At 39.3% G+C, this 25,669-nt stretch overlaps 2 protein-coding genes across 9 annotated transcripts in view; one reads left to right on the forward strand and one right to left on the reverse strand.

Moving 5' to 3' along the window:
* LOC137125203 (PDZ domain-containing RING finger protein 4-like) overlaps positions 1-25,669 on the reverse strand; it is a 124,254-nt gene that overhangs the window by 39,158 nt on the left and 59,427 nt on the right. The gene's annotated exons all lie outside the window — the stretch shown is intronic.
* On the forward strand, positions 1,719-22,622 carry LOC137125201 (uncharacterized). 7 transcript variants are annotated; one of them, XM_067500288.1, is made up of 23 exons: positions 1,719-2,259; positions 3,282-3,392; positions 4,205-4,346; positions 6,032-6,224; positions 6,757-6,825; positions 7,070-7,141; positions 7,515-7,583; positions 9,268-9,336; positions 9,573-9,644; positions 10,018-10,086; positions 12,322-12,390; positions 12,627-12,698; positions 15,289-15,391; positions 15,610-15,662; positions 15,768-17,841; positions 18,585-18,653; positions 19,725-19,781; positions 19,936-19,977; positions 20,430-20,471; positions 20,731-20,759; positions 20,923-20,964; positions 21,226-21,267; positions 21,642-21,841. In XM_067500288.1, the coding sequence occupies exons 2-23, from the start codon at positions 3,287-3,289 to the stop codon at positions 21,702-21,704; spliced, it is 3,618 nt and encodes a 1,205-aa protein (XP_067356389.1). In that variant the 5' UTR covers positions 1,719-2,259; positions 3,282-3,286; the 3' UTR covers positions 21,705-21,841. The 7 variants fall into 7 exon arrangements, with proteins under 7 accessions (XP_067356389.1, XP_067356383.1, XP_067356385.1 ...); XM_067500282.1 differs by having other exon boundaries at positions 1,720-2,259; positions 20,731-20,772; positions 21,642-22,622; XM_067500286.1 differs by lacking the exon at positions 1,719-2,259 and adding an exon at positions 4,024-4,067 and having other exon boundaries at positions 3,134-3,392; positions 20,731-20,772; positions 21,642-22,622.

Genomic DNA, 25,669 nt, shown 5'->3' on the forward strand with positions numbered 1-25,669 from the left:
TATAGTGCAGGGAGGTAAATACAACTCCTTTGTAAACACCCTTAGTGAAAAGAGATCTTTGCAGCATATTTAGATCATGATTTCAGCAGCCAGGAACACCAGGACATTTGTATTGAAATCAAACATTGTTGGCTGGCGGATCAGGCATTTGATTTGAAGCTGTAGGATGAAGCGCAGAAACAGCCCGAGCAGTGATGATGGGAATGGCGTTTTTTTGAAGGTTTTCTTTTTTTTTTTCTTCAAACCAAGGCATGAGAAGGATTTGTGCATGTATGCAACTGTCCACATGACCGGAGTATTGCTTGGGAAGTGTAAAAGGTGTGATGAAAGCCCATATTACATTTCAGCTTAATCTTCTGTGGGTGAACACAAGATCAATCAAGTTTTTCTCTCCTCCCCCTCTTTCATCACTCCTATCAATTGTAATAGTTGAGGGACATCTCTCAAAATCATAATGGGACAAGATGATGGATGAGAACATTTGTAGCCAACTGTCTGTAGGTAGTTCATGCATTTGTGTGTGTGTGTGTGTGTTTTTGTGTGTCTGGGGGGCTGTGGGAAAGGTTTAACAGCCGTAATGTACCATCAAAACCATCACAACATCACAAGATAGTCAGAGCAGTGAAGAGAATCCAGAGTAGTCATTTCTCAGTGTGACTACTACAAACTTGTCATTGTTAATTCATCTTCTGCTTATTTTTGTAATTTGATTCATTTGGTGGGATATAAATGTCAGAAAATGTGAAAAAATTACCCAATGTCTATAAAATATCAGAAAAAAGAAAAATAACCATCACAATATTCAAAATTTCTTACAGTTATGTTTTGCCCAACCAAAAGTCCAAAAACCCAAAGATATTTAGTTTATTGTAAGATTAAGGAAATAAGGAAATCCGCATAATTAAGAAGTAAAAACTAATGAGAGAAATTGTTTGTCTTTGGCTTCTAGCAATGAAACAATCATTAAACATTTCAGTCAATTTAATATTTATGTAGACGAGCAATTTAGGAAACTATTTAAGCAAAATGCATCACCGCATGTCACCATGGAATTCTAGATGAACCTTTACGGTTATCAATGTATAAACATACAACTTGGGTGACTGAGACAATTTATGGTTTGCAAGTTCTCATTGTCTAAAAATTACTTCATTAAAAATTCGTTTTTTTATAAAGTTCCTTTGATTTGAAACAATAAACAATTAAAACTAACGCCATTGTTTACACTTGATGTAGACTGCTGCCGACCTTCACCCTGCGATGATCCATGGATCCAGGTGCAACTTCCCAACCATTTTCTTACAAAAGCCTGGCTCCCATAAAAGCTGCCAAACATTTTATTGCGTGCAGATCAATTACAGACATGGCCAGTGGTGTCACATATGCAGCAGTAAGTCAGCTGTGTCCTTAGACCTTCTCTGGTCCACAGGTTTCAGATCTGGCGTACCACACAGAACAGACTCTCACTGCAGGAGCAAACTCCCGGGAATCCCCCCTCCCAGCAACAAATGAATTCCAGATCTTCCTCATTTTGTGTCTGTCAGTCCCGTCCCCTCAACCTGGTGACACTGCTCAATGCAATACCGCTAAACTCCAAGATTCCATTATAGCTGGTCTCATGAGTGCTGTCACATTGTCAAATTCATGAACATAGCTTTCCGGTTTTATAGTTTGAATATTGGCAAAGACGGTTTGTTTCCTGTAGACAGGTGTGTGTGTGTGTGTGTGTGTGCGTTGGTGCACGTAACTATGAGTACAATTTACCTGTTTACATACCGACATTATGAAGGCAGTTTGTGTGTGACCGTACCTATTAGGACAGGGCTGCTGTCCTAACAAGTCGAGCAGTGCAGAAATGTTTATAAGTATGATATGAGTCATTTCCCGCTTTTTCTCCAAATGTCCTAATAGTGCCATTCACCGGATGTTTTCGTGTGTGTCAGTGTGTGCTCGTTGTGTATCATGCGGCTCCTATCGGTGAGTCGATGCTATTGCCGCTCTTTACACATTTTTGGCGTATTATACACAAAATTGGCGCCACTCATTGGTGGACAATCCTGCTCAGCGATTGGCTGCATTAGATGTCATCAATGTCAGAGAGCTCGAATCGGCTGCTGTGATTGGTCCGAGACCGACGACGATGGGCATGCGCAATGAGCCGTATTGAGGGACTTTCAACAGGTAAAGGGAGTGATCGATTTACGTACATGCGCTTTATTTTACGTGGAGGTGAAGTACATCGTTAAACTCGTGTTGAAGGTAAGTTTATTTGAAATATACTTTCTTTAGCTCATTTTGTTTACAGTCGGACACTTTTTAAGCTAGTTGGCTGTTAATCAGCAACAGCACTTCAGGTTAAGACTAATGAGAGAAAGTTAAGCAATTAAAGGGCTTCGTTCGGAAGTGGCTGCATGTGCGCTTCGACTATTTTGGGAGTAGAGCTGCGTTCCTAAAACCACCGTTCTGGAAGCAGTCGGCTACTTTTTAAGTTTGAATGTTTTATTACGTTTTACTCGGTGCACGGTTTAACTTTGCGTAACCAACACACGTTGAATATTAGGAGTAACGACGAAGCTCCGTTCGTTTGGTAAAATGCGACTGCGTCTGAAAAAAAAATTCAGCGAGGCACGTTTCTCACATTTTTTGTGTATGGGCATTCTATAGTAATCCTCAGTGGTCTCTAAATCAATCAGATATGTCCCTAAACTATAACACGTGTATACGCACAGGTACTGTATCTTTCTGAAAGTGGCCTTTAAATTCGGTTCCAGCTGTAGGCTTACCGCACGGAACTCAAAGAAAAACATTAAGCACGACCGAGTTGCTATTACAGACGATGAATTCGACTTATCAATAATGTATCTAAAGTTTCTTTGAAGGCCAGTATTTGAGAATCTGCCAAATATGTAGACTTAGAGGGAAAAAAAAAAGTAATTCAGGTGCACTCTAGCAGTACATCACCTGTCCCTACAACTTACTCAAAGCCAACTCATGTTATATACTATGAAGGTGAACTTTGGACAGGAGCAACAAAAGTTAAGGTATATGCTGCACATGCACATTTGCAGAGTGTGTGTGTGTATATATATATATATATATATATATATATATATATATATCAAAGCTTAATCATAAGTAGGCATTTCCCTGCGGTAGTTTCTTTGGATTTAGTGAAAATATGCTGTGTGCATACTGAGATGTGATTGCCAGGATGAAATTACCTATATTCGTATATGAGATTTTAGTCATTTAACCGTTATGTTCTCTGGAAATCTTTTTAGTCAACATGGAGAGAAGGAAGAGAAAGAAGCCCGAACAGGATGCAATAGAACACATTCTGTCAGGCAAAGACAAAGCTTTCATTGAGCAACGAAATATAAATGCATTTAAAGGTAAGTTGTGCATCACATTTACAAATCTTCCCACATGTCATTAAAATATAGAAACTTAAATAAATATGGGATTAGAAATGCAAGGAGATGTAACAAAATAATGTTAATGAACAAAATTAAGCAAACTACTCAATTTTAATGTACAGGTTACAGAGAATAATGTAACAGGAATCATACAGTGTAACATAGTGGTGAATATCTATGCTCTGTTGGGTTGAGATCCGGTGACTAACTTGGCCATTGAAGAATATTTAATTTCTTTGCCTTCAAAAAGCCTTGACTTGCTTTCAAAATATGTGGATCATTATCAATCTGCACTGTGAACAGTTTTCGAAGCATTTGGGTGAATGTGTTCAAATACCTCTGAATCCCTGAAATTGGAAGTTCTCTTCTTCAAATGGCTATAATTCCTAAATGGTAGATGCCAGAATTTTGGGAAAAGTCTAAATAAGCTAAAAGTGTCCAAGTCACTTTGTCCATATGCTTCTGGGCCTAACGGTAATTTTTCAGCATGAAAAATATAATATATTCCACTCTACAGCAAATGTTGAAGTGCTGAAACCATTGCACTGATTCACTACTTCTGTACACAATACACTAATGATCCTTCCTTCTACTGCAACAACCGTAGGGCTACTACAAATTCAGTTGCATGTATGGTATTAATGCACCATGGTTAGTAGACCTCATTACATTCAAGATTTTTACAAGATTGTTATCTTTGAAAGAATAAGTAAGGAGTGGATTAATTAATTAAAGAAACATTTGGACTTGGACATGTTTGTATTTACTTTATTCCTGCCCTTTTTTAGGGAGAGGTGTGTTTGCAGTGGAACATATTGAAGCATCAACCTTTGTTGTGGAATACCGTGGCTTTCTTTGTAGAAGTAAAGATGTTAATGACACCCAAGGGAAGTACTTGTTCGACTTCAAGTGGAATGGAACGTCTTATTGGTAAATTTGCTACTTTTTGAGAAGAATTTGAGCAAAGAAGTTGAGTTTTACATGTTATTCTGATAACACATGAAGTAGCAATGACATTTTCCATATAAACTTTACGTGCCTAATAAAATGAAGATAAAGATGATAAATAAAATGAGAAATATGATATATAGTATAACCCAAATTCCAAAACATATGTTTAAAGGTAAATTAAATCAACATGTCAAATGTTGAAACTGGGACATTCTACCATTTAATGGAAAATATTAGTTAAAATTTGGCTTCAAAACATCTAAAAAGATAGAGGGTGATGTTTTCCATTATTTAGCATCCCATCCTCTTTTAACTACTGTCTCCGAAATGAGGAGACCATTTGCTGGAGTTTTAGGAGAGGAATGTTGACCTATTTTTGTCTTCTGCATGATTCTTGCTGCTAAAAAGTCCTGGGCCTTTGTTGCTGGATTTTTTTGTTTGATGATGCACCAAATGTTTTCTTTTAGTGAAAGGTCTGGACTGCAGGCAGGCCAGTTCAGCACCCACATATTTTTTCCCGTGAAGCCATGCTGTTGGGATGGATGCATGATGTGGTTTAGCATTTTCTTGGTGAAATATGCAAGGCCTTCCCTGAAAGAGGCATTGTTTGGATGGGATAAATGTTGCTCTAAAACCTCTGTACTTTTCAGTATGGATGGTGTCTTTCCAGATGTATAAGCTGCCCATGCTATAGGCACTAATGCACGCCCAAACCAATAGAGATGCAGGCTTTTGAACAGTTTTAACCGCTGATAACAAGGTGGATGCTCCCTCTCCTCTTTAGTCCGCAGAACAGGGCATCTTTGGTTTCCTAATCCAATTTCAAATTTGGATTCATCTGACAAAGCAGGTTTCCATTTTGCCTCAGACCATTTTAAATGAGCTTTGGCCCAGAGAACATGGCTGTGGTTTTTGGATTGTGTTCCCCTACAGCCTCTTCTTTGCATGATACAGCTTCAACTTGCATATGTGGATTACACGGCGAACCATGTTCACAGACAGTAATTTATGTAAGTTGTCATGAGCCCCTGCAGTGAAGTCCAGCTCAGAATCATGCTTATTTTTTTTTTATGCAGTGCCGGCTGAGGGGCCGAAGATCACATAGATACAGTTTTGACCTCCGGCCTTGTCCCTTGCTCACAGTGATTGGTGAACCTCTACCCATCCCTACATTTTAGCAGCTCTGCCTCTGAAATTTTCCTTTTAATCACAGTCATGCTGCTGACATGTTGCAAATTAACTAGATTAGTTGTCAAATGCTCCTGCATTTGTTTTTCATTTGCAGCAATTACTTTTCCAGCCTTTTATTGCCCCTCTTCCAAATTTGAGATATGTTGTTGTTCAAAATGAGCCAGTAATTTCCACGAAAGGATAAAATGTCTCAGTTTTGAAATCTGACATTTTGTTTAGATTTTGTTGTGCATAAAGTATGGGTTTATTAAATTTGCAAATCATTGTTTCTGCTTTAATTTATCTTTCACACATTCTCAATTTCTCAACAATTTTTTTTGGAATTGGGGTTGTAATGGTTAGTAAAGAGAGAGTTTGACTCAGTAGCTCAAAATGCAAAATTTTGCATACCCACAAAGTTGCTAACAAGCTCATCTTTGTTTAAACCCACAAAAATGTTTGTACTGTAAATTTATTGCTTATATGTTTTGCAGCATGGATGCTTCAAAAGAGGATGGAACGCTAGGACGATTAGTAAACGACGAGCACAGAAATCCCAACTGCAGAGTGAAGACAATTGTTGTGGAAGGAAAGCCACATCTTTGCCTGTTTAGTGTTAGACAAATTTTACCAAATGAGGAGATAACCTACAACTACGGGGATTCTCCATGGCCTTGGCGCTCAATGGTATGTATTTGTTCTTTTAAAACAATGTTTTTGTTGACTAAAACAGAAGCTAAATTGTATTGTGATGTACATTTATTTTTTAAACGTTTGGCAATGCAAATAATTTATCATGCTATAAAAATATTTGTGTGTGCAATGTCCTACAGCTCAGGGAAGGAGAAAGTGAGTAAGGACATTTTTCTTGACACTGAATTGGGGTTTTGTGTTGAAATGTCAAAGATCTTCCAAGTTTTTATACCAGGACTGTTGTCTTCACGAGGGTGTTGTGGTGTCTGAATGCCATGACAACAGAAACTGGTGGAGGGATTAGAGTCCATGATAACGAAATGTATTTAGTCACAGGATCCTTTTGTAAGGGCGAGAGGTAAAACCCTTAATAGATAATGTCAGAATGTGTTTGAAAATCTTGATTACACATCGAGTGGGGGATGGGCATGACGTGAAGCTTAAATGCAAGGACATTTTGCCACTGGGAGGACCATCGAATGTTCACACCATTAATGCAGATTTCAATTCGTCTGTCCTATTTCAGATGCCTTGTGATGAAAATTCCAAGCCCGATACCAAGCAGCCAGATTCAGCTTTGGCTGAAAATCAAACTGTAAGTTACATTAATTAGTGCATGAGATGTGTAATGGTTGACTGTATGTGGGGAAATTTGGAAAAACCTGCTTTTATTCATGCTTTTCATGGCATGATGATTCATGTCTGCTGTGCACACGTTAGTAGTGAAAGTCGCAGAAGATGCTGAATCATCAATAGTTCTTGGATAGACTACATATTGTTGCGGTTTCTATTTAGCAGATATCATGCCTCAAAGTGTTGCCTCTTTCACACATTTACAGGACTTGTGTGATGAGACTTTAGTGGTTGTGCCAGAATGCAGTGCAGCTTCCTCCTCGTCAGATAAAGACAAGGTAAGTGAGAAAGTATTCTTTGTGGACACTGAATTGGGGTTTTGTGTTGATACGTCAAAGATCATCCTAGTTTCTGTACCAAGACTGTTGTCTTCACGAGGGTGTTGTGGTGTCTGAATGCCATAACAACAGAAACTGGTGGAGGGATTAGAGTCCACGATAACGAAATGTATTTAGTCACAGGATCCTTTTGTAAGGGCGAGAGGTAAAACCCTTAATAGATAATGTCAGAATGTGTTTGAAAATCTTGATTACACATCGAGTGGGGGATGGGCATGACGTGAAGCTTAAATACAAGGACATTTTGCCACTGGGAGGACCATCGAATGTTCACACCATTAATGCAGATTTCAATTCATCTGTCCTATTTCAGATGCCTTGTGATGAAAATTCCAAGCCCGATACCAAGCAGCCAGATTCAGCTTTGGCTGAAAATCAAACTGTAAGTTACATTAATTAGTGCAAGAGATGTGTAATGGTTTACTTCTTCTTTTCCTTTGGGCTGTTCCCTTTCAGGGGTCTCCGCAGTGAATCATGTGTCTCCATCTAACCCTGTCCTCTGCATCCTCTTCTCTCACAGCAACTAACTTCATGTCCTCTCTCACTACATCCATAAACCTCCTCTTTGGTCTTCCTCTAGACCTCCTGCCTGGCAACTCTAACTTCAGCATCCTTCTACCAATATATTTACTGTCTCTCCTCTGAACATGTCCAAACCGCCTCAATCTGGCCTCTCTTATTTTATCTTCAACACATCTAACATGAGCTGTCCCTCTGATGTCCTCATTCCTGATCCTGTCCATCCTCGTCCCTCCCAAAGTGAACCTCAACATCTTAAGCTCTGCTTCCTCCAGCTGTTCCTCCGGTCTTTTCTTCAGTGACACTTCTTCTAAGCCGAACAACATCTCTGGTCTCACCACCGTCTTGAACACCTTTCCTTTCATTCTTGCTGATGCTCTTTTATCAATAACACACCTGACACTTTCCTCCACCCGTTCCAACCTGCCTGCACTCGCCTCTTCACCTCTTTTCCACACTCTCCATTGCTCTGAACCGTTGACCCTACTTACTTAAAGTCCTGCACCTTCTTCACCTCTGCTCCCTGTAACCTCACCGTTCCACCTGGGTCCCTCTCATTGGCACAAATGTATTCTGTCTTGCTGCGGCTAAGCTTCATTCCTCTGTTTTCCAGAGCAGACCTCCACCTCTCTAGATTTTCCTCCACCTGCTCCCTGCTCTCACTACAAATCACGTCATCCGCAAACATCTTGTTAAACAAACTAGTCAGAAACTCTACTGCCACCTCTCCTAGACACTTCCATACCTCCACAGGTTTGTCATCAGGACCAACTGCCTTTCCACTCTTCATCCTCATTAACGTCGTCCTCACTTCACTCCAACTAAACTTTGCTACTTCCTCCTCCACACCAGTCACCTCTTCTACTCTTCGTTCTCTTAAATTTTCCTCATTCATCAATTCTTCAAAGTTCTCCTTCCATCTTCCCATAACACTCCTGGCACCTGTCAATACATTTCCATCCTTATCTTTGATCACCCTAACCTGCTGCACATCCTTCCCATCTGTATCTCTCTGTCTGGCCAACCTGTACAAATCCACTTCTCCCTCTTTAGTGTCCAACCTAGCATACAAGTCCTCATATGCTCTTTGTTTGGCATTTGCCACCTCTACCTTCACCTTACGCCGCATCTCCATGTACTCCTGTCTACTTTCTTCAGCCCTCTGTGTCCCACTTCTTCTTAGCTAACCTCTTTCTCTGAATACACTCCTGAACTTCCTTGTTCCACCACCAAGATTTTCCTAGTTTCTGTACCAAGACTGTTGTCTTCACGAGGGTGTTGTGGTGTCTGAATGCCATGACAACAGAAACTGGTGGAGGGATTAGAGTCCATGATAACGAAATGTATTTAGTCACAGGATCCTTTTGTAAGGGCGAGAGGTAAAACCCTTAATAGATAATGTCAGAATGTGTTTGAAAATCTTGATTACACATCGAGTGGGGGATGGGCATGACGTGAATCTTAAATGCAAGGACATTTTGCCACTGGGAGGACCATCGAATGTTCACACCATTAATGCAGATTTCAATTCGTCTGTCCTATTTCAGATGCCTTGTGATGAAAATTCCAAGCCCGATACCAAGCAGCCAGATTCAGCTTTGGATGAAAATCAAACTGTAAGTTATATTAATTAGTGCATGAGATGTGTAATGGTTGACTGTATGTGGGGAAATTTGGAAAAACCTGCTTTTATTCATGCTTTTCATGGCATGATGATTCATGTCTGCTGTTAGTAGTGAAAGTCGCAGAAGATGCTGAATCATCAATAGTTCTTGGATAGACTACATATTGTTGCGGTTTCTATTTAGTAGATATCATGCCTCAAAGTGTTGCCTCTTTCACACATTTACAGGACTTGTGTGATGAGACTTTAGTGGTTGTGCCAGAATGCAGTGCAGCTTCCTCCTCGTCAGATAAAGACAAGGTAAGTGAGAAAGTATTCTTTGTGGACACTGAATTGGGGTTTTGTGTTGAAACGTCAAAGATCATCCTAGTTTCTGTACCAAGACTGTTGTCTTCACGAGGGTGTTGTGGTGTCTGAATGCCATAACAACAGAAACTGGTGGAGGGATTAGAGTCCATGATAACGAAATGTATTTAGTCACAGGATCCTTTTGTAAGGGCGAGAGGTAAAACCCTTAATAGATAATGTCAGAATGTGTTTGAAAATCTTGATTACACATCGAGTGGGGGATGGGCATGACGTGAAGCTTAAATGCAAGGACATTTTGCAACTGGGAGGACCATCGAATGTTCACACCATTAATGCAGATTTCAATTCGTCTGTCCTATTTCAGATGCCTTGTGATGAAAATTCCAAGCCCGATACCAAGCAGCCAGATTCAGCTTTGGCTGAAAATCAAACTGTAAGTTACATTAATTAGTGCAAGAGATGTGTAATGGTTTACTTCTTCTTTTCCTTTGGGCTGTTCCCTTTCAGGGGTCTCAGCAGTGAATCATGTGTCTCCATCTAACCCTGTCCTCTGCATCCTCTTCTCTCACAGCAACTAACTTCATGTCCTCTCTCACTACATCCATAAATCTCCTCTTTGGTCTTCCTCTAGACCTCCTGCCTGGCAACTCCAACCTCAGCATCCTTCTACCAATATATTCAGTTTCTCCTCAGAACATGTCCAAACCACCTCAATCTGGCCTCTCTTATTTTATCTCCAACACATCTAACATGAGCTGTCCCTCTGATGTACTCATTCCTGATCTTGCCCATCCTCGTCCCTCCCAAAGTGAACCTCAACATCTTAAGCTCTGCTTCCTCCAGCTGTTCCTCCTGTCTTTTCTTCAGTGCCACTGTCTCTAAGCCGAACAACATCTCTGGTCTCACCACCGTCTTGAACACCTTTCCTTTCATTCTTGCTGATGCTCTTTTATCAATAACACACCTGACACTTTCCTCCACCTGTTCCAACCTGCCTGCACTCGCCTCTTCACCTCTTTTCCACACTCTCCATTGCTCTGAACTGTTGACCCTAAGTACTTAAAGTCCTGCACCTTCTTCACTTCTGTTCCCTGTAACCTCACCGTTCCACCTGGCTCCCTCTCACTGACACAAATGTATTCTGTCTTGCTGCGGCTAAGCTTCATTCCTCTGTTTTCCAGAGCAGACCTCCACCTCTCTAGATTTTCCTCCACCTGCTCCCTGCTCTCACTACAAATCACGTCATCCGCAAACATCATAGTCCATGGAGATTCTTGTCTAACCTCATCTGTCAGCCTGTCCATCACCAGAGCAAACAAGAAGGGGGTCAGAGCCGATCCTTGATGCAGACCCACCTCCACCTTGAACTCCTCGGTCACACCTACAGCACCTCACCACTGTCTTACAGCTCTCATACATGTCCTGCACCACTCTAACAAACTTCTCTGCCACTCCAGACGTCCTCATACAATACCACAGCTCCTCTCTCTGCACCCTGTCATACGCTTTCTCTAAATCTACAAAGACACAATGCAGCTCCCTATGACCTTCTCTGTACTTCTCCATCAGCATCCTCAAAGCAAATACTGCATCTGTTGTACTCTTTCTAGGCATGAAACCATACTGCTGCTCACAAATGTTCACCTCTGACCTTAGCCTAGCTTCCACTACTCTTCCCACAACTTCATTATTGGCTCATCAGCTTTATTCCTCTGCAGTTGTCACAGCTCTGCACATCTCCCTTGTCTTAAAAACAGTCAGCAGTACACTTCTCCTTCATTCCTCGGGCATCCTCTCACTCTCCAAGATCTTGTTAAACAAACTAGTCAGAAACTCTACTGCCACCTCTCCTAGACACTTCCATACCTCCACAGGTTTGTCATCAGGACCAACTGCCTTTCCACTCTTCATCCTCATTAACGTCGTCCTCACTTCACTCCAACTAAACTTTGCTACTTCCTCCTCCACACCAGTCACCTCTTCTACTCTTCGTTCTCTTAAATTTTCCTCATTCATCAATTCTTCAAAGTTCTCCTTCCATCTTCCCATAACACTCCTGGCACCTGTCAATACATTTCCATCCTTATCTTTGATCACCCTAACCTGCTGCACATCCTTCCCATCTGTATCTCTCTGTCTGGCCAACCTGTACAAATCCACTTCTCCCTCTTTAGTGTCCAACCTAGCATACAAGTCCTCATATGCTCTTTGTTTGGCATTTGCCACCTCTACCTTCACCTTACGCCGCATCTCCATGTACTCCTGTCTACTTTCTTCAGCCCTCTGTGTCCCACTTCTTCTTAGCTAACCTCTTTCTCTGAATACACTCCTGAACTTCCTTGTTCCACCACCAAGATTTTCCTAGTTTCTGTACCAAGACTGTTGTCTTCATGAGGGTGTTGTGGTGTCTGAATGCCATGACAACAGAAACTGGTGGAGGGATTAGAGTCCATGATAACGAAATGTATTTAGTCACAGGATCCTTTTGTAAGGGCGAGAGGTAAAACCCTTAATAGATAATGTCAGAATGTGTTTGAAAATCTTGATTACACATCGAGTGGGGGATGGGCATGACGTGAATCTTAAATGCAAGGACATTTTGCCACTGGGAGGACCATCGAATGTTCACACCATTAATGCAGATTTCAATTCGTCTGTCCTATTTCAGATGCCTTGTGATGAAAATTCCAAGCCCGATACCAAGCAGCCAGATTCAGCTTTGGATGAAAATCAAACTGTAAGTTATATTAATTAGTGCATGAGATGTGTAATGGTTGACTGTATGTGGGGAAATTTGGAAAAACCTGCTTTTATTCATGCTTTTCATGGCATGATGATTCATGTCTGCTGTTAGTAGTGAAAGTCGCAGAAGATGCTGAATCATCAATAGTTCTTGGATAGACTACATATTGTTGCGGTTTCTATTTAGTAGATATCATGCCTCAAAGTGTTGCCTCTTTCACACATTTACAGGACTTGTGTGATGAGACTTTAGTGGTTGTGCCAGAATGCAGTGCAGCTTCCTCCTCGTCAGATAAAGACAAGGTAAGTGAGAAAGTATTCTTTGTGGACACTGAATTGGGGTTTTGTGTTGAAACGTCAAAGATCATCCTAGTTTCTGTACCAAGACTGTTGTCTTCACGAGGGTGTTGTGGTGTCTGAATGCCATAACAACAGAAACTGGTGGAGGGATTAGAGTCCATGATAACTAAATGTATTTAGTCACAGGATCCTTTTGTAAGGGCGAGAGGTAAAACCCTTAATAGATAATGTCAGAATGTGTTTGAAAATCTTGATTACACATCGAGTGGGGGATGGGCATGACGTGAAGCTTAAATGCAAGGACATTTTGCCACTATGACCTTCAAATATTTACACCATTATAAGAGTTGTTTGTTGTATTGAGTTTAAGTGTGGATAGGGCACGGACTTGATATGCACAGTTTAATGATAGCAAATCGCATCACCTTCTATTAGACTGGTCATAAAAATTTCGAAATTTTATCTATTTTTCGCGAGGGAAAAATGTTTTATTTTATTTTTATTATCAATAAGTCCCAATCCAAGACTGAAAGCTCAATATAAACTTTATTTCAGTCAGAGGGAAAAGCATTCCTTTTAACCAATTTTGGAGCATATGCAGAAATATGTTGCTCTTTTTTTGAAAAATGTAGAAACCTACAATTTTATGATAATTAGTTGCATACTTGATGTGATGTAACTATGCTAGTGGCAAATTGTGGAGATCCAGAACTGTTTTTTAAAATATGAGGATTAATGATGGCTATAGTCAGTGATTTTTACATCCTAGTTCTACTATAAGAAAGCAGCAATTTCTTGTCTACGTGGCTCAGAGCTTTGTTCAACCATTATGGCTTTAAGTGAAATAAGATGTGAGTAGGGGTGCATATTTGATGCATACTATAGAGTTTGTCAGCTGGAAAAGTGTTTAGGATTTTGTGTAACACCTTTTATTGCCTACTCATTTCCTTACTGATCAAAAATAGAGAAAAAACAATGAGCTGGTATTATCTGTAGATATGCAGTAATAGACAGCTGAGATCCAGAGGTGCTCCTTGCTAGCAGGCAAGGCAGGCAACTCTTTGGGGGCCCCAGGCCAGTCGGGGCCCCCGAGGTTGACAAAAGTTAAATTATGTACAGCACTGGCTGTGTGCAGAATTTACAATGAAATTACCAGTCACAGACCTTCCAAAGAGCGCCCCAGTTGTGCATGATTCAGTGTAAACAAATGGGTTTAATGAAATAATTAAAACCAGCTAACAAATCAAGAGGCATTATCAATTTAAATTTAATAATCATAATAATAATAATAAAAATAAAGTGTTAGGTAACAGCTGCCAATATATTTGTAATTGTTGTGAAGAGAGAGTTGAGTAACAGAACTTTGTATCACATTGGTTTTTTTTTGTTTTTTTTTGTTTACTGTGACGTTTAACATTAGTTAACTAAGTTAGCAGAGCAGCCTAATGTGTCCAGCTTTGCTGAAGTCAGATTTAGGATACCAGAATTTACCTTGTTAGCTTAGCTGGTTATAGCTAACTTGGACAATACTTTTTTTTTAGTAAATTGATGGAAGCTGTATCTGAACTAAGCTAACTGTGAAGCTATGAAAGGAAAGAATGGTATGAAATTTAGATGCAAAGAAATATAGACAAGTGTACTATAAATAATACGTTGTATAAATCTAAATTATGCTATGTGTGGTTTTAAAAAGTGGTTTTATGACAAATACATTTTTGCCTAGGGGCCCAAAAAGTCTAGGATTGCCATTGCTGAGACCTGGTTCTTATGAGCTGCAACCTTATCCACACTGGTTTCTGGTTATCTGTACGTTGCATTGAGATCACATAATGTATTCTGTTCAGTAAAAGTGAGTGTTGGACCGAAGGTAAAGTAGTATTTTATTACCTTGATGTGTTTATAGGGCAACATCACCAATTTTCAACTTGCTCTCCATATCTTTAGTTTAGGGTGTAAATGTACAATAACATTACCCAGAGAAGGTTTACGTCATTAGGAGTTGAGATAATATCATCTGGAGGGGCTCTGGAAAAGCAGGTTGATCACGATCACAACCTCCATAGTGTGGACGAGATGACATAATCTGAACTGAAGTTTGAAGTTAAAAACCATAATTGTATATTTACACCCTTAACTAAAGCCATAGGGACCAAGTTGAAAATTGGTATTATAAGTATTAATTCCTATCCACTAACTTTAATACAGTTGTTTTTGCTGCAATGTATAATTGAGTGCACAAGTTTGCATCTGAAATGATCTGAAAAGATTTTTTTCCCCATGAACAGAATATTTAATCCATTCAGCTGGTACAGATGTTCCAATATTATGTTGTTAAAATATACTAGTACTTTTGTCATTTAACAGTAAGGGCTTTGAAATTGACAGAATTCATTACTTTTAAATGAAGGGAGTTTTGTACAAGCTAAATGGGCATTAAATTATATACTTTTGCTTTTGTTTTGTTTGCTTTAGTATTTATTTTGCTTAGTTTTTGTCTTCTAGTGATGTCAACATTAGGGATGCAAACTTTTACGCTCAATTGAAAAATATGAAATATTGAGTAAAAACAAAAATTATATTTTTCCATGTGCAGTGCCGCCATGTCGTTTACAGTGCTGTTATCTCCAGCTTGGATTCTTGTGGAGATTGCAGAGGACCTTTGGCTAGCATAAAATGGCTTGGGTTAAAATGCAAATGTGAGTATACTGTACTGGATGTGCTTGTACTTTTCATTAATGTAGGTGTTTTATTGGTTTGTGACCCTCTTCCAAAAAAAGATGTTTTTAATTATTTTTATTTTTTTTTCTTTTCAAGTCATTATTTCTTAAACATGTTTAATACCTTCAGCAGTTTTCTTAAGTGTGTGGTGTTTTAGTGTACTGAGCTGATGACAAAAATAAATTCTTATTTTCAGTATGTTCAAGGTCATGGCACAAAAGCTGCTTTATAAAGAGACAAGAGTTACTGGTATGTTTAATTTTTTTTACGCACTTTTGAGGGTTGTTGTGTGAAGGTATTGTACTGTAAACACTGTACAGTATTTCTGATTGTGCAAAACATTTTTTTTTTAAGCTGGACGAAAGAAACGACTCTGAAGAGTCAGAACCTCATATTGAAGAATCCTCAGATGAACAGTACATGCCGGACTCTACTCAAAGTAGCGATGACGGTAGCGATTATAGCCTTAACATCAGTCCTCACAAATCACCACGCAAGATAACACCAGTTGTTTCAGGGACTTCTAAGAAAACAAAGAACAGTTTGTCACAATCCACTTACTGTTCTTTTAATGAACAGGACATGCTTAGTGACAAAACAAGCTCAGGTCAACCTCTCCTATGTGACTCTGCACCCTTTGAGAATGACACCACCAAGAACAAAAATGAGATGCTTCACAGTTCTCAAAAAATACAAACAGAGATTTCTGATGAAAGAGGGACAAGTGAAATTGTGCCAAAACCCAAAGACGCCTCTTCCACCCAGAAAAACTATTGCTATGTGTGCAAAAAACCCCAGTCTAAAATTTCTCGTCATCTTAAAAACCATGAAGGGACTGAGCCAGATATTGCAGCTGCATTCTTGCTCCCTAAACACTCCCAGGAGAGAAAAAGGTTGTTAGAGAAGCTTCGAAACAAAGGTAACTATCAGCATAACCAAGAGGTTATGGACAATCGGAGTGGACCACTAAAACTCAAACGACGACCAAGAAAATTTGACATTGAGATTAGCACCAAAGCGTATGTGCATTGTGCATATTGTAAAGGAATGTTTATTCGCAAAGAGTTGTGGCGTCACACAAAAAGATGCCCTTCAAAGACTGCATCAGACTCTGAAGCAACTGGTAAGGCCAAAGTCTTGGTTATGGCTGATATTGCTGAGACAACATTCTCCCAAACCCTGTCTCCTGGATTGTGGAAGATCTTAGCAAACATGAAGGAAGATGATATTTCATCTTCAGTTCGAAATGACTTCCTCATACTGCAAATGGGTCAATGTCTTTACAACAAGCACGGAAGTGATCCAACAAAAGCTGAGTACATCAGACAGAAGCTTCGCGAAGTAGGCAGACTTTTGCTAACCTTGAGAAGAAAATTCTCCATTTATAATTTGGAAGAAGCATTGAAGCCAAACTTGTTTTTTAAAGTCATTGAGGCTGTGAAAGATGTCGCTGGTTATGATGAAGAGAGCCACACATACAAGACACCAAGTCTTGCACTGAAATTAGGACATTCACTTCATAAGATTGGTGACATTATTCTCAGCAGGGCCATTGCAGCAGAGGATGATGGCATGATAAAAGCAGCAGAGCGATTCAAAAGGCTGTGCTCAAGTGAATGGACACAACTTGTTTCCCATTCTGCTCTTTCTACCTTGAGCAAATCTAAGTTCAACAAACCATCCACCATACCATTCACAAAAGATGTGCAGCTTCTAAACAAATGCCTGGAGAAAAAATTGCATGATGCTTTTGAAAGCCTGAAAATTTCGGAGTCTTCCCAAATATATGCCGATCTTGCTAAAGTTACACTGACACAAATAATAGTCTTCAACAGACGTCGTGCAGGAGAGGTCTCAAAAATGACCCTTGAGTGTTTCAAGAAAAGAGACCAGACTGAGCTCCATCCCGACATAGCCGTTGGCCTGTCACCATTTGAGCAAAAAATGTCCAAGCTTTACAGCAGAGTGGAAATCATGGGCAAGAGAGGGAGAAAAGTTGCTGTTTTGTTAAACTGTGAACACCTCAACTCATTAACTCTACTGGTGGACAAGAGAGATGCATGTGGAGTTGATAAGGACAACCCCTTTCTATTTGCCAGGCCAAAATGTGGACCCACTAGCTATTACAGGGGGCAAGACTGCATCAGGGTTTTTGCAAGTCAGTGTGGTGCACAGAACCCTGAATATCTCAGGTCTACACATCTCCGGAAACATGTTGCAACTTTGTCCCAGATTCTGAACCTAAAAGATAATGAACTGGATCAACTCGCAAACTTCTTGGGCCACGACATACGGGTCCACAGAAGCTATTATCGGTTGCCAGAAGCAACAATAGAGATTGCAAAAATCTCAAAGCTGTTAATGGCTATGGAGAAAGGAACTCTTGCAAGATTCCAAGGAAAAGGTCTGGATGACATAGATTTTGAAGGTATGTGTACTAGTTTATAAATAAACTGATAATGGCACTTCATAAAGTATTTTGCATGAACAATATAAATCCAACAATATTTGAGCAGTGAAAGTAGTGTAAAGATAAGATAAGTGATAAAGGGTCATTTGGCCACATTTGCAATAATAAAAACAGCTTTTAGACACCCATTTAGGGCCTGAATGAATCATAGTATGCTGAACAGCAAATTTACAGATGTGGCAAAATTATTGGTACCCTTTCAATAAAAGAGAACAACCCACAATGGCCACTGAGATAATTTGGAACTGAAAAAAGTGTATCAGAATTTACTGAAAATTAACTAATGAAAATCAGACATTGTTTAGAATTGTGGTCTAAATAGCCAACTATTGAAACTAGCCTGGACAAAAATGATAGTACCCTTAACTTAATTTCTCCAGATGTGTCAGGTGTGAAGGGTGCCTTTTCTCAGACTGCATGTTTTAGCTTTCCGCAGGTGTTCAATCAGATATAGATCAGGGATTGTAGAAGGCCACTTCACAATACTCCAATGTCCTTATCCATTCTTTGGTGTTTTAGCTGCATGTTATGTGTCTGCATATCTGTACACTCAGAGTATATTTATGAAAAAAAATTGTAAAAAGGATGGCTACTTAAACACACTTCAATTAATGGTAGATAAGAGATTGAATCTATTTTGTGTTTGGTATTCATTGCACATATATATGTCCAATATTTTATTTTTATTTTTTTATATATAGCTGAATTGGATTTAGAACTTGACAACATAAGTGAAGATGAAGAGTCAGATTCTGCCGTTGAACAAAGGGGTATGTATTCAATGTTGTTGTTGTTGCACAGCTACATCTTAACACATTGTTAACATCTAATGTTTAGTTAAAATGTAAATCATTCGACACAGCGTGTAATATATCAAAAGTAACCCTTCCCATTTGGGGGTTATCACTAAGCTTTTTGATTAAGTCTCTACATATCAGGAAGTTGAGTAAGGGCAACTAGACTTTTCCTTGTTAGGTCAAAACATTTCATTTTGTACATTCATCAGTGTGAAAGACTGACTAAAGCTACTTTGCATGAGAAGTGAAACGTTTTGATTGAACAAAGTCCAGTTGCCATGACTCAATTTCCAGATAACTTCATCTGCATGACTGAGAATCTTCACTGATGTAAATCTTCTCACACCTGGATTTAAACGCTTTTGTGCTCGATCCTGTGAAGCTCCATCAGATTGGATGGAAAGTGTTTTCATTTTTATTGCATTGGTTTCATCAGATAGTGCTTTGGTTTTTGCCCAAAGTCTTTTTTTTTTCTTATTTAATTTTGCTGCATCAGGCCACAGACTCATTGTTCTCATGTTTCCAGAGGCTTTTAAATGCTGATTGGCTGACTCCAAGGTCACGGTCATTGTTGGATTAGTCAGTTTAGTTAGACAGACAGCTTTAGAAAAAGTCCTGGTAGTTTCAGACATCTTACTATTTGCAATTACTGAACTGCTATGCTCCTGGGAACATTCAATGCTTTAGAAATTGTTTTGTACCCTTGTGTCCTGATAGTTTCACAACAAAATACTATAGTTGAGTTTCTTGGACTTTATGGTTTGGTTTTTGTCCTGATATGCACTGTGAAATGTGGGACCTTTTTATATGTACATTTTCTATCTGTCTTAACTATGGCCAGTCAGTTAAATTTCCTACAGGTTTTTAAGAAAACCTTTGCTGAAATACCTTTATTTGTTTTTTTTTAGTCAATTTGCTGGGGGTTATTTTTGTTTTTTTTATTCTAATTCAACTTTAATGTTGTCATGTTCATGTTACTGGCTTGTGAAAGATGGTATTTTGCTTTCTATGAAAATATTTACTTTTAATTTTATTTCTCCATAGAACAACAGACAACTTCTAAGACAACTATGCCCCATGATAAGACCGTGAGGTCTACAGGTCTGTGTCCTATGTTACTCTTGGCATGAAATAATCTTTCTTCTTGAGATTTCATAAGGTCAAACTATTTGGATTGAGTTAAAATGGATTTTGTTTTAATTCTTGCATATGAGTCTACACATAGTTTGATTTGGTTTTTTTTCTCTCTCTATAGGACAAAAAACAATACCCCATGATGAGACCGTTAGCATCAGAGGTGTGTGTTTGATGAGGTGTAAGACCATGCAATAACACAATATTTTTTTGTGTGTATTAAAGTGATCATTTTGGACCTCATGTGTTCGTAATTTTATGCACTCTCCCTTATGTATATACATAGGGTGCCTCAATTAATGCTGTCTTGCCAAAGATCACTAACAAATGCTGACATCATGTCTTCGTGACATCTCTGTCATAACTAAGTTACCAATAGTTAAGATTATATGTATTTACATATGTATCTTTAACTGATTTTTCACATTGCCACACCATTTGGATTTTAGTTTTCTTTTTCTGTCAGGAAAAATAGAGAAGCACCAGGTTGTTGCTGAGAGCTAAGACAGTCCAGCTTTTGTTTGTTTTAAACAAATATTTAACTATACTGTATTAATGTTCTTGTTACTCTTGTTTTAATTTTTAAATCATTGTTTTATTTATTGTTTTCTATAGAACAAAGAACAGCGCCACTTGATGAGACCGTGAGCTCCACAGGTGTGTATGACAAACTTTCTCCTACATACTTTGTTAGGATTTCTCATGGTTAAATTGTGTATATGTTTGTTTTAAAAAATTTTTAAATCAAGACTAAAATCAGACAGTTATTTTTAAAAACATTGTAAAAGCCATTTTTGCAGTTATTACAGCTTTGAATCTTTTTTGGCTTGGTCACTTCACACTTCTCACAACTAGATTAAATGGGACACCATCAAGGGGCTTATTTTTATTCATATAATTTATATTTTTTCCATAGGAAAAACAACAATGCCTCCTGATACCACGGTCAGTGCCAAAGGTATGTGTGCCTGTGTATAATATGTGTATGTTAAAAACAATCTTCAGTGGCAGTTTATGGCAGATTATGTAAACATATCTAAGATTTCACATGGTCAAACTTTGGATTCTAGACTTCAAATTGATTTTAAGTATGTCTTTTATCCTTCAGGAAAAAGAACGAAACCCCATAATGATGTTGAGAGCTCTGCAGGTATTTAAGAAATTGACAGATATGTTATTCAGTTTTTAAAGGGACTTTATCCAGTAAGGTGTCAATTCAGATTTAAGATTCAAAAACAGATAAATGATAGGATACATTTTAAGAATTTATTTCTTGTCAGTAATCCATTGTAAATGTTATTCAAGGCATGGGATAAAATTTCTCATATGCTATCTGTTAAGACATACCACGGCCAAACTTTTTCAGTTGTAGAGTTGAAATTAGATTTTAACTGTTCTTTTTCCCTCTCAGGAAAAAGAAAAAAGCTCAAGGATGATGCAAAGAGCTCTGGAGGTAAGTAGATAAACATTTTTTTTAAAACATTATTCAATATTAATGTAGTCATGTTCATGCAGGTCCGTAACATTTTTAAAATGGTCTTAAATCATTTTTGTGAAATCCTAATTGTCAAACATTTAAAATTGCCTTATTGTGGTTTTAGTATCATGTTTATTTCATGCATTTTTCCCCAACATTTAAATTTTACAAGTCATCAATCACTATTTAAGGAAGAAATTCGACACTTTTGCTTTATGAAAAGACCACTTGCAACTAATTCAAGCCAAATTTTTACTACATTTGGAATATAAAAACTCAGTTTTAGCAAGCTAGTTAAGAAATTATTATATTGGTCATTTTATGTGCCAAAGTTAAGTGTTGTTTTTCAGAGACCCCCGGAAGGAGAGTTGTCAAGAGACCATGGAGCTCAGCAGAAGTCAGTGCCGTCATGAAGCATTTCAAAACGCACATTTCGAAAGGACATCTTGCAACCAAAGCTGAGTGTGAACAGTGCAGGCTTGCTGAGGACCCAGTATTAAGGGAAAGAACTGTACAAAATATCAGAGATTTTGTTAGGAACCGAGGTTTGACATTCAAAAAAATGCCTTGAAAGTTTATTGTAAGGATTGGTGGCCTTTTGTTTAGTTTAAAATGGAGGTTCTCAAGTCTTGTTCATCTGAGTACAAGTTTCCTGAAAAGGCAATGGCCTTTGTTAAAATAAAGCATACCAGAAAATGAACATTGTTTAGCTGGTCCTTTCTTATTGGTTGGTAAGACTTAATCGCTATAGAGTCACTCATCCAGAATTTAAATGACTATAGAGCTCCATGGAATAAATTTGCTTCTGATTATTGGTATCTTTCAAGGACGGTACATGTTCAACTATAAGAAAAGGACAAAACAAAATTTCAAGTTGCAAGTCTGCTTCCCTTGAGGTTCATGTTGGGTTTCAAGGGTCTACCTGAAGTTTTTATTCTTTAAAGGTAATGAGTGTTATGGTATGTATACAGTGTGTCCAGTTATGCCAGGTTTGTTCTCATAACTACGGATTGGTTCTAATTCTTTGTCTGTGTGTGTGTGTGTGTGTATGTATATTGTCCAGACAATTTAGGTTTGTCCTCATAACTAGGGATGTGTTCAGAGTTTTTTAGGTGTATGAGCAGTGTCCATTTAAAGCATGTATGCCCTTATAACTAGGGGCTAGTTCTAATTCTTTGTGCGTGTGTATAGTGTTCAGGTAATGCAGGTTTGTCCTCATAGCTAGGGATGTGTTCTGATTCTGTATGTGTATGTGTAGCTGTATAGGAAATGTCTATTTAAAGCACATATGTCCTTATAATCAAGGGTTCGTTCTGATTCTGTGTGTGTGTGTAAAAGTTGTGTCAAGTTAAGTCAGGTTTGTCCTCTTAACCCCTGATTAATTCCGGAAACTCCCCCTTCCCGCCCACTTCCCTCCCCCGTCCTCACACTCCAGTACAGAATCAGGTTTTTATATCTTATAAATGGTTAGTCAGAATTGAATCTTGAGTAGACAGCTTTGCTCCTAAAGTTAAGATGAGCAATCAGATGTTAAGTTTGTGTCTCTAAAACAAAGGGAAAGGTGGGTCCCCATAGTCCTGTTGTGTACTGGTTTCGGAAAACTGTCCTAATAAACCACCCGTACCTGTGTGTGTGTGTGTGTGTGTGTGTGTGTCTTGTGAGTGCCTCATTCTCATTCATATGCATCAGCAAGTTATCAGGGACTGTTGTGCCTCATTGAGCTGGGAAGCTGCTTTACATTTATTTCTCAAATGCATCAGAGGGGGATTTTGCTCCTGTCTAATAAAACTTATAAAAGTGGTTTTGCCGCTTTCACAACTTCTAGTGACAAAAAAAAATAAAAAATAAAAAAATACAAATAAAAAGAGAGAGAGGGAGAGCCCGGCCCATTGGAAAATTACAAAACAGGATAATTAAATATGGAGGGGCTGCACTCTGTGCTGCACTGTGAAGGATGAAATTCATTACCCAGCAGCATTAAAAGTGGTTGGCTGCTACTGTAGCCAATTGGTGACCTAACATAATCCCCAATGTAACATCTACTGCAGTTCTACTGGGTCCTTTTGTTTTAGTCACAGCACTTTTTGCAAAACACATTCCATACCATTAATGCATTGACAAACCACAAAATTCTCAATACCCACATAACTCTGAGCTATGCTGCATTGCTCCTCTCATCAACATCTGCTATCCTGCTAATTAGCCCCAAAAGCCACACATCACTAGGTTTCAGCAGTGCAGAGATAACGTGCAACACTCACAAGGGGAGCTCACAGACACAATGAGAATTACAAAACCCTGCCAGAGCAAATCAACTAGAGTATGTTATTGCCCACTAAATAGCCTAAGCAACAGACACATTTCTCCTGGTGGAGAATGTGTGAGCTCCAAGAATCTGTTTGACCTCAGAGTAAGAGCTGCTGAACTTTAGGTCAAAAGGTTCACTGAGGTTTCATCCTTGTTGACCAAAATGGAAAAAAAAACTGCTACTTCTCCTCTGCACAGAGGACAATCATTGGAAGGTTAACTGCAGTGGAATCCAGCAGAGAGCAGACAAGAGCAAAGGTTGAAACAAATGTAATCAAAGAGTGAGTGATCAGAGGAATTGAAAAACGAGAGAGAAGGGCACATACAGTAGACAGACAAAGGAAGATGCAGAAAGAATCAACAATAGTGGGTAAAAAAATAAATTAGTTTGGAAGGGTGAGAAAAACAGCCAGGCAACAGGAAAATGCCCATGTCCCCCCTATGTCCAGGTAAGAAAGCTGGTTCAATAAATAAAAAGTGTCAGCCCTGTGAGATAGCTTTGCAGGCCAGAAGAGAAAGGTGAACACATTTCTATGCAGAGCACCCACAGCCATGAGAGCAGGGAGAAGCCAGCTAGTCATAAATATCCCACAGCTAGTGGGGTCAGGCAGACAGGGAGAGTGTCAAAATTGTTTCTGGGTGTGAAGAGAAAGGGAGGAAGGTGGCTAACCAACCACAGTGACTGACTCCAGCTCCTTGAATCCACCTGCTAGGCAACGCCGGTCAGTCACGCTGTGACAGCACTAAAAAACTTCTTCCCCATTTGCATATACACATTGACCAACTCTGCATAATCACAAGAGTAGTGTGTGTGTGTGTGTGTGTGTGGAAGTTTCTGCGTGTGATGGTGTGTGCGTTTGCATAGCAGAGAGAAAAAAAAGACAGAATAAAGAACTGAGCAATGGAGTGAAAAGAAAAAAAAAAACATGAAGCACAGGTGAGAGCTGAGCAAGCTAGAGAGACGCTAGACGAAAGAGGATTAGGATGCCAGTGTGAGCGGCGAGCACAGCTTCGCACTGTCATAGCACACTTGTCCTGACCACAAAGACACAGTGACACACTTCTATAGCTGCATGGAGAGCTCCGCTACTTGGAGGAGACTCTCCTCCTCTCTCTTCCACCTCTTTTCTATTGTTGTGTTGCTGTTGTCATGTATTCGTTTGTGATGCTGTGGCAGAAGGGTGCACTGCCTGTTTTTTTCTGTTTACAGAGACACGTGTGAGTGTGTGCACACTTATGTACGTCCATGCAAGACTCTGAAAAGAGTAGGTTCCTGTGAGGTGTGTTGCTTCTTAAAGTCCCTACTTATTTTCTTTTTTATTCGTTCCCCTGTGTTATTGATGTTTCTCTCATTTCTTTTCTTAATTTCCCTTATACCCATCCCTCCTCCACAGTTAAGCGCCTTCTCTACACAACTGCATCTCTAACGGCTTTCTCTCTACTCTCATCCCAGTCTTTATCCTCCATGCTCTATAACCTTCCGCCTCCCCTCCCACAGTGGTGATCAGAAAGTAGGTGCTGATGTTGCAGCTCCCGCCTAAACCAGCTCAGTATATCAGTGGGTGGACAGCCATGCCAGAGAGCTCCTGTCAACAGTGAGGGTACTCTGGAGACAGGCCCACTTGGTGGATACTGATCCCGTCTGCTAAACCACGAAGAAAAGGAGTCAGTGCTATATTGTAACAAATGGTGCGGAGAGAGGCATAAAGGCCAAGATAAGCACCAAGGCAGCATTATTTTTATGGTTTTTCTGAAGAGAGGAAGGTACTGTGGTGGCTACCTGCTCATCCTTCACGGTCCCCTGACAATTCTGGCCATTTGCTATAATTAAACCAGGAATTATAGATTGCAACTTCATTCATAGCTGATCAACTATACAAGCTTGCAGCTTGGCTTTCTCTAATCATTCATGCAGTCCCATATCTGACTGACAACGTCCATCAACAGAGTTTGGCAGCATCTCAAGTTGCACATGAGCTGAAAGCTACAGGCAGCGGTTAACCCAAGCTAATTTAACTCCCACACTTCTTCTCATCCTGTCACTTCACAAGGGTAAAGAGAGACATTTCAC

Source organism: Channa argus, chromosome 4 (assembly GCF_033026475.1).
Source record: "Channa argus isolate prfri chromosome 4, Channa argus male v1.0, whole genome shotgun sequence".
Lineage (NCBI taxonomy): Eukaryota > Metazoa > Chordata > Actinopteri > Anabantiformes > Channidae > Channa > Channa argus.

Bases quoted from the DNA above. Each gene is read 5' to 3' on its own strand.
- LOC137125201 (XM_067500282.1), top strand. From the start codon at position 3,287: ATGGAGAGAAGGAAGAGAAAGAAGCCCGAACAGGATGCAATAGAACAC. The intron at 7,584-9,267 runs GTAAGTTACATT...GTCCTATTTCAG, and splicing joins CTTTGGCTGAAAATCAAACT to ATGCCTTGTGATGAAAATTC. The intron at 18,654-19,724 runs GTATGTATTCAA...ATTTCTCCATAG, and splicing joins TTCTGCCGTTGAACAAAGGG to AACAACAGACAACTTCTAAG.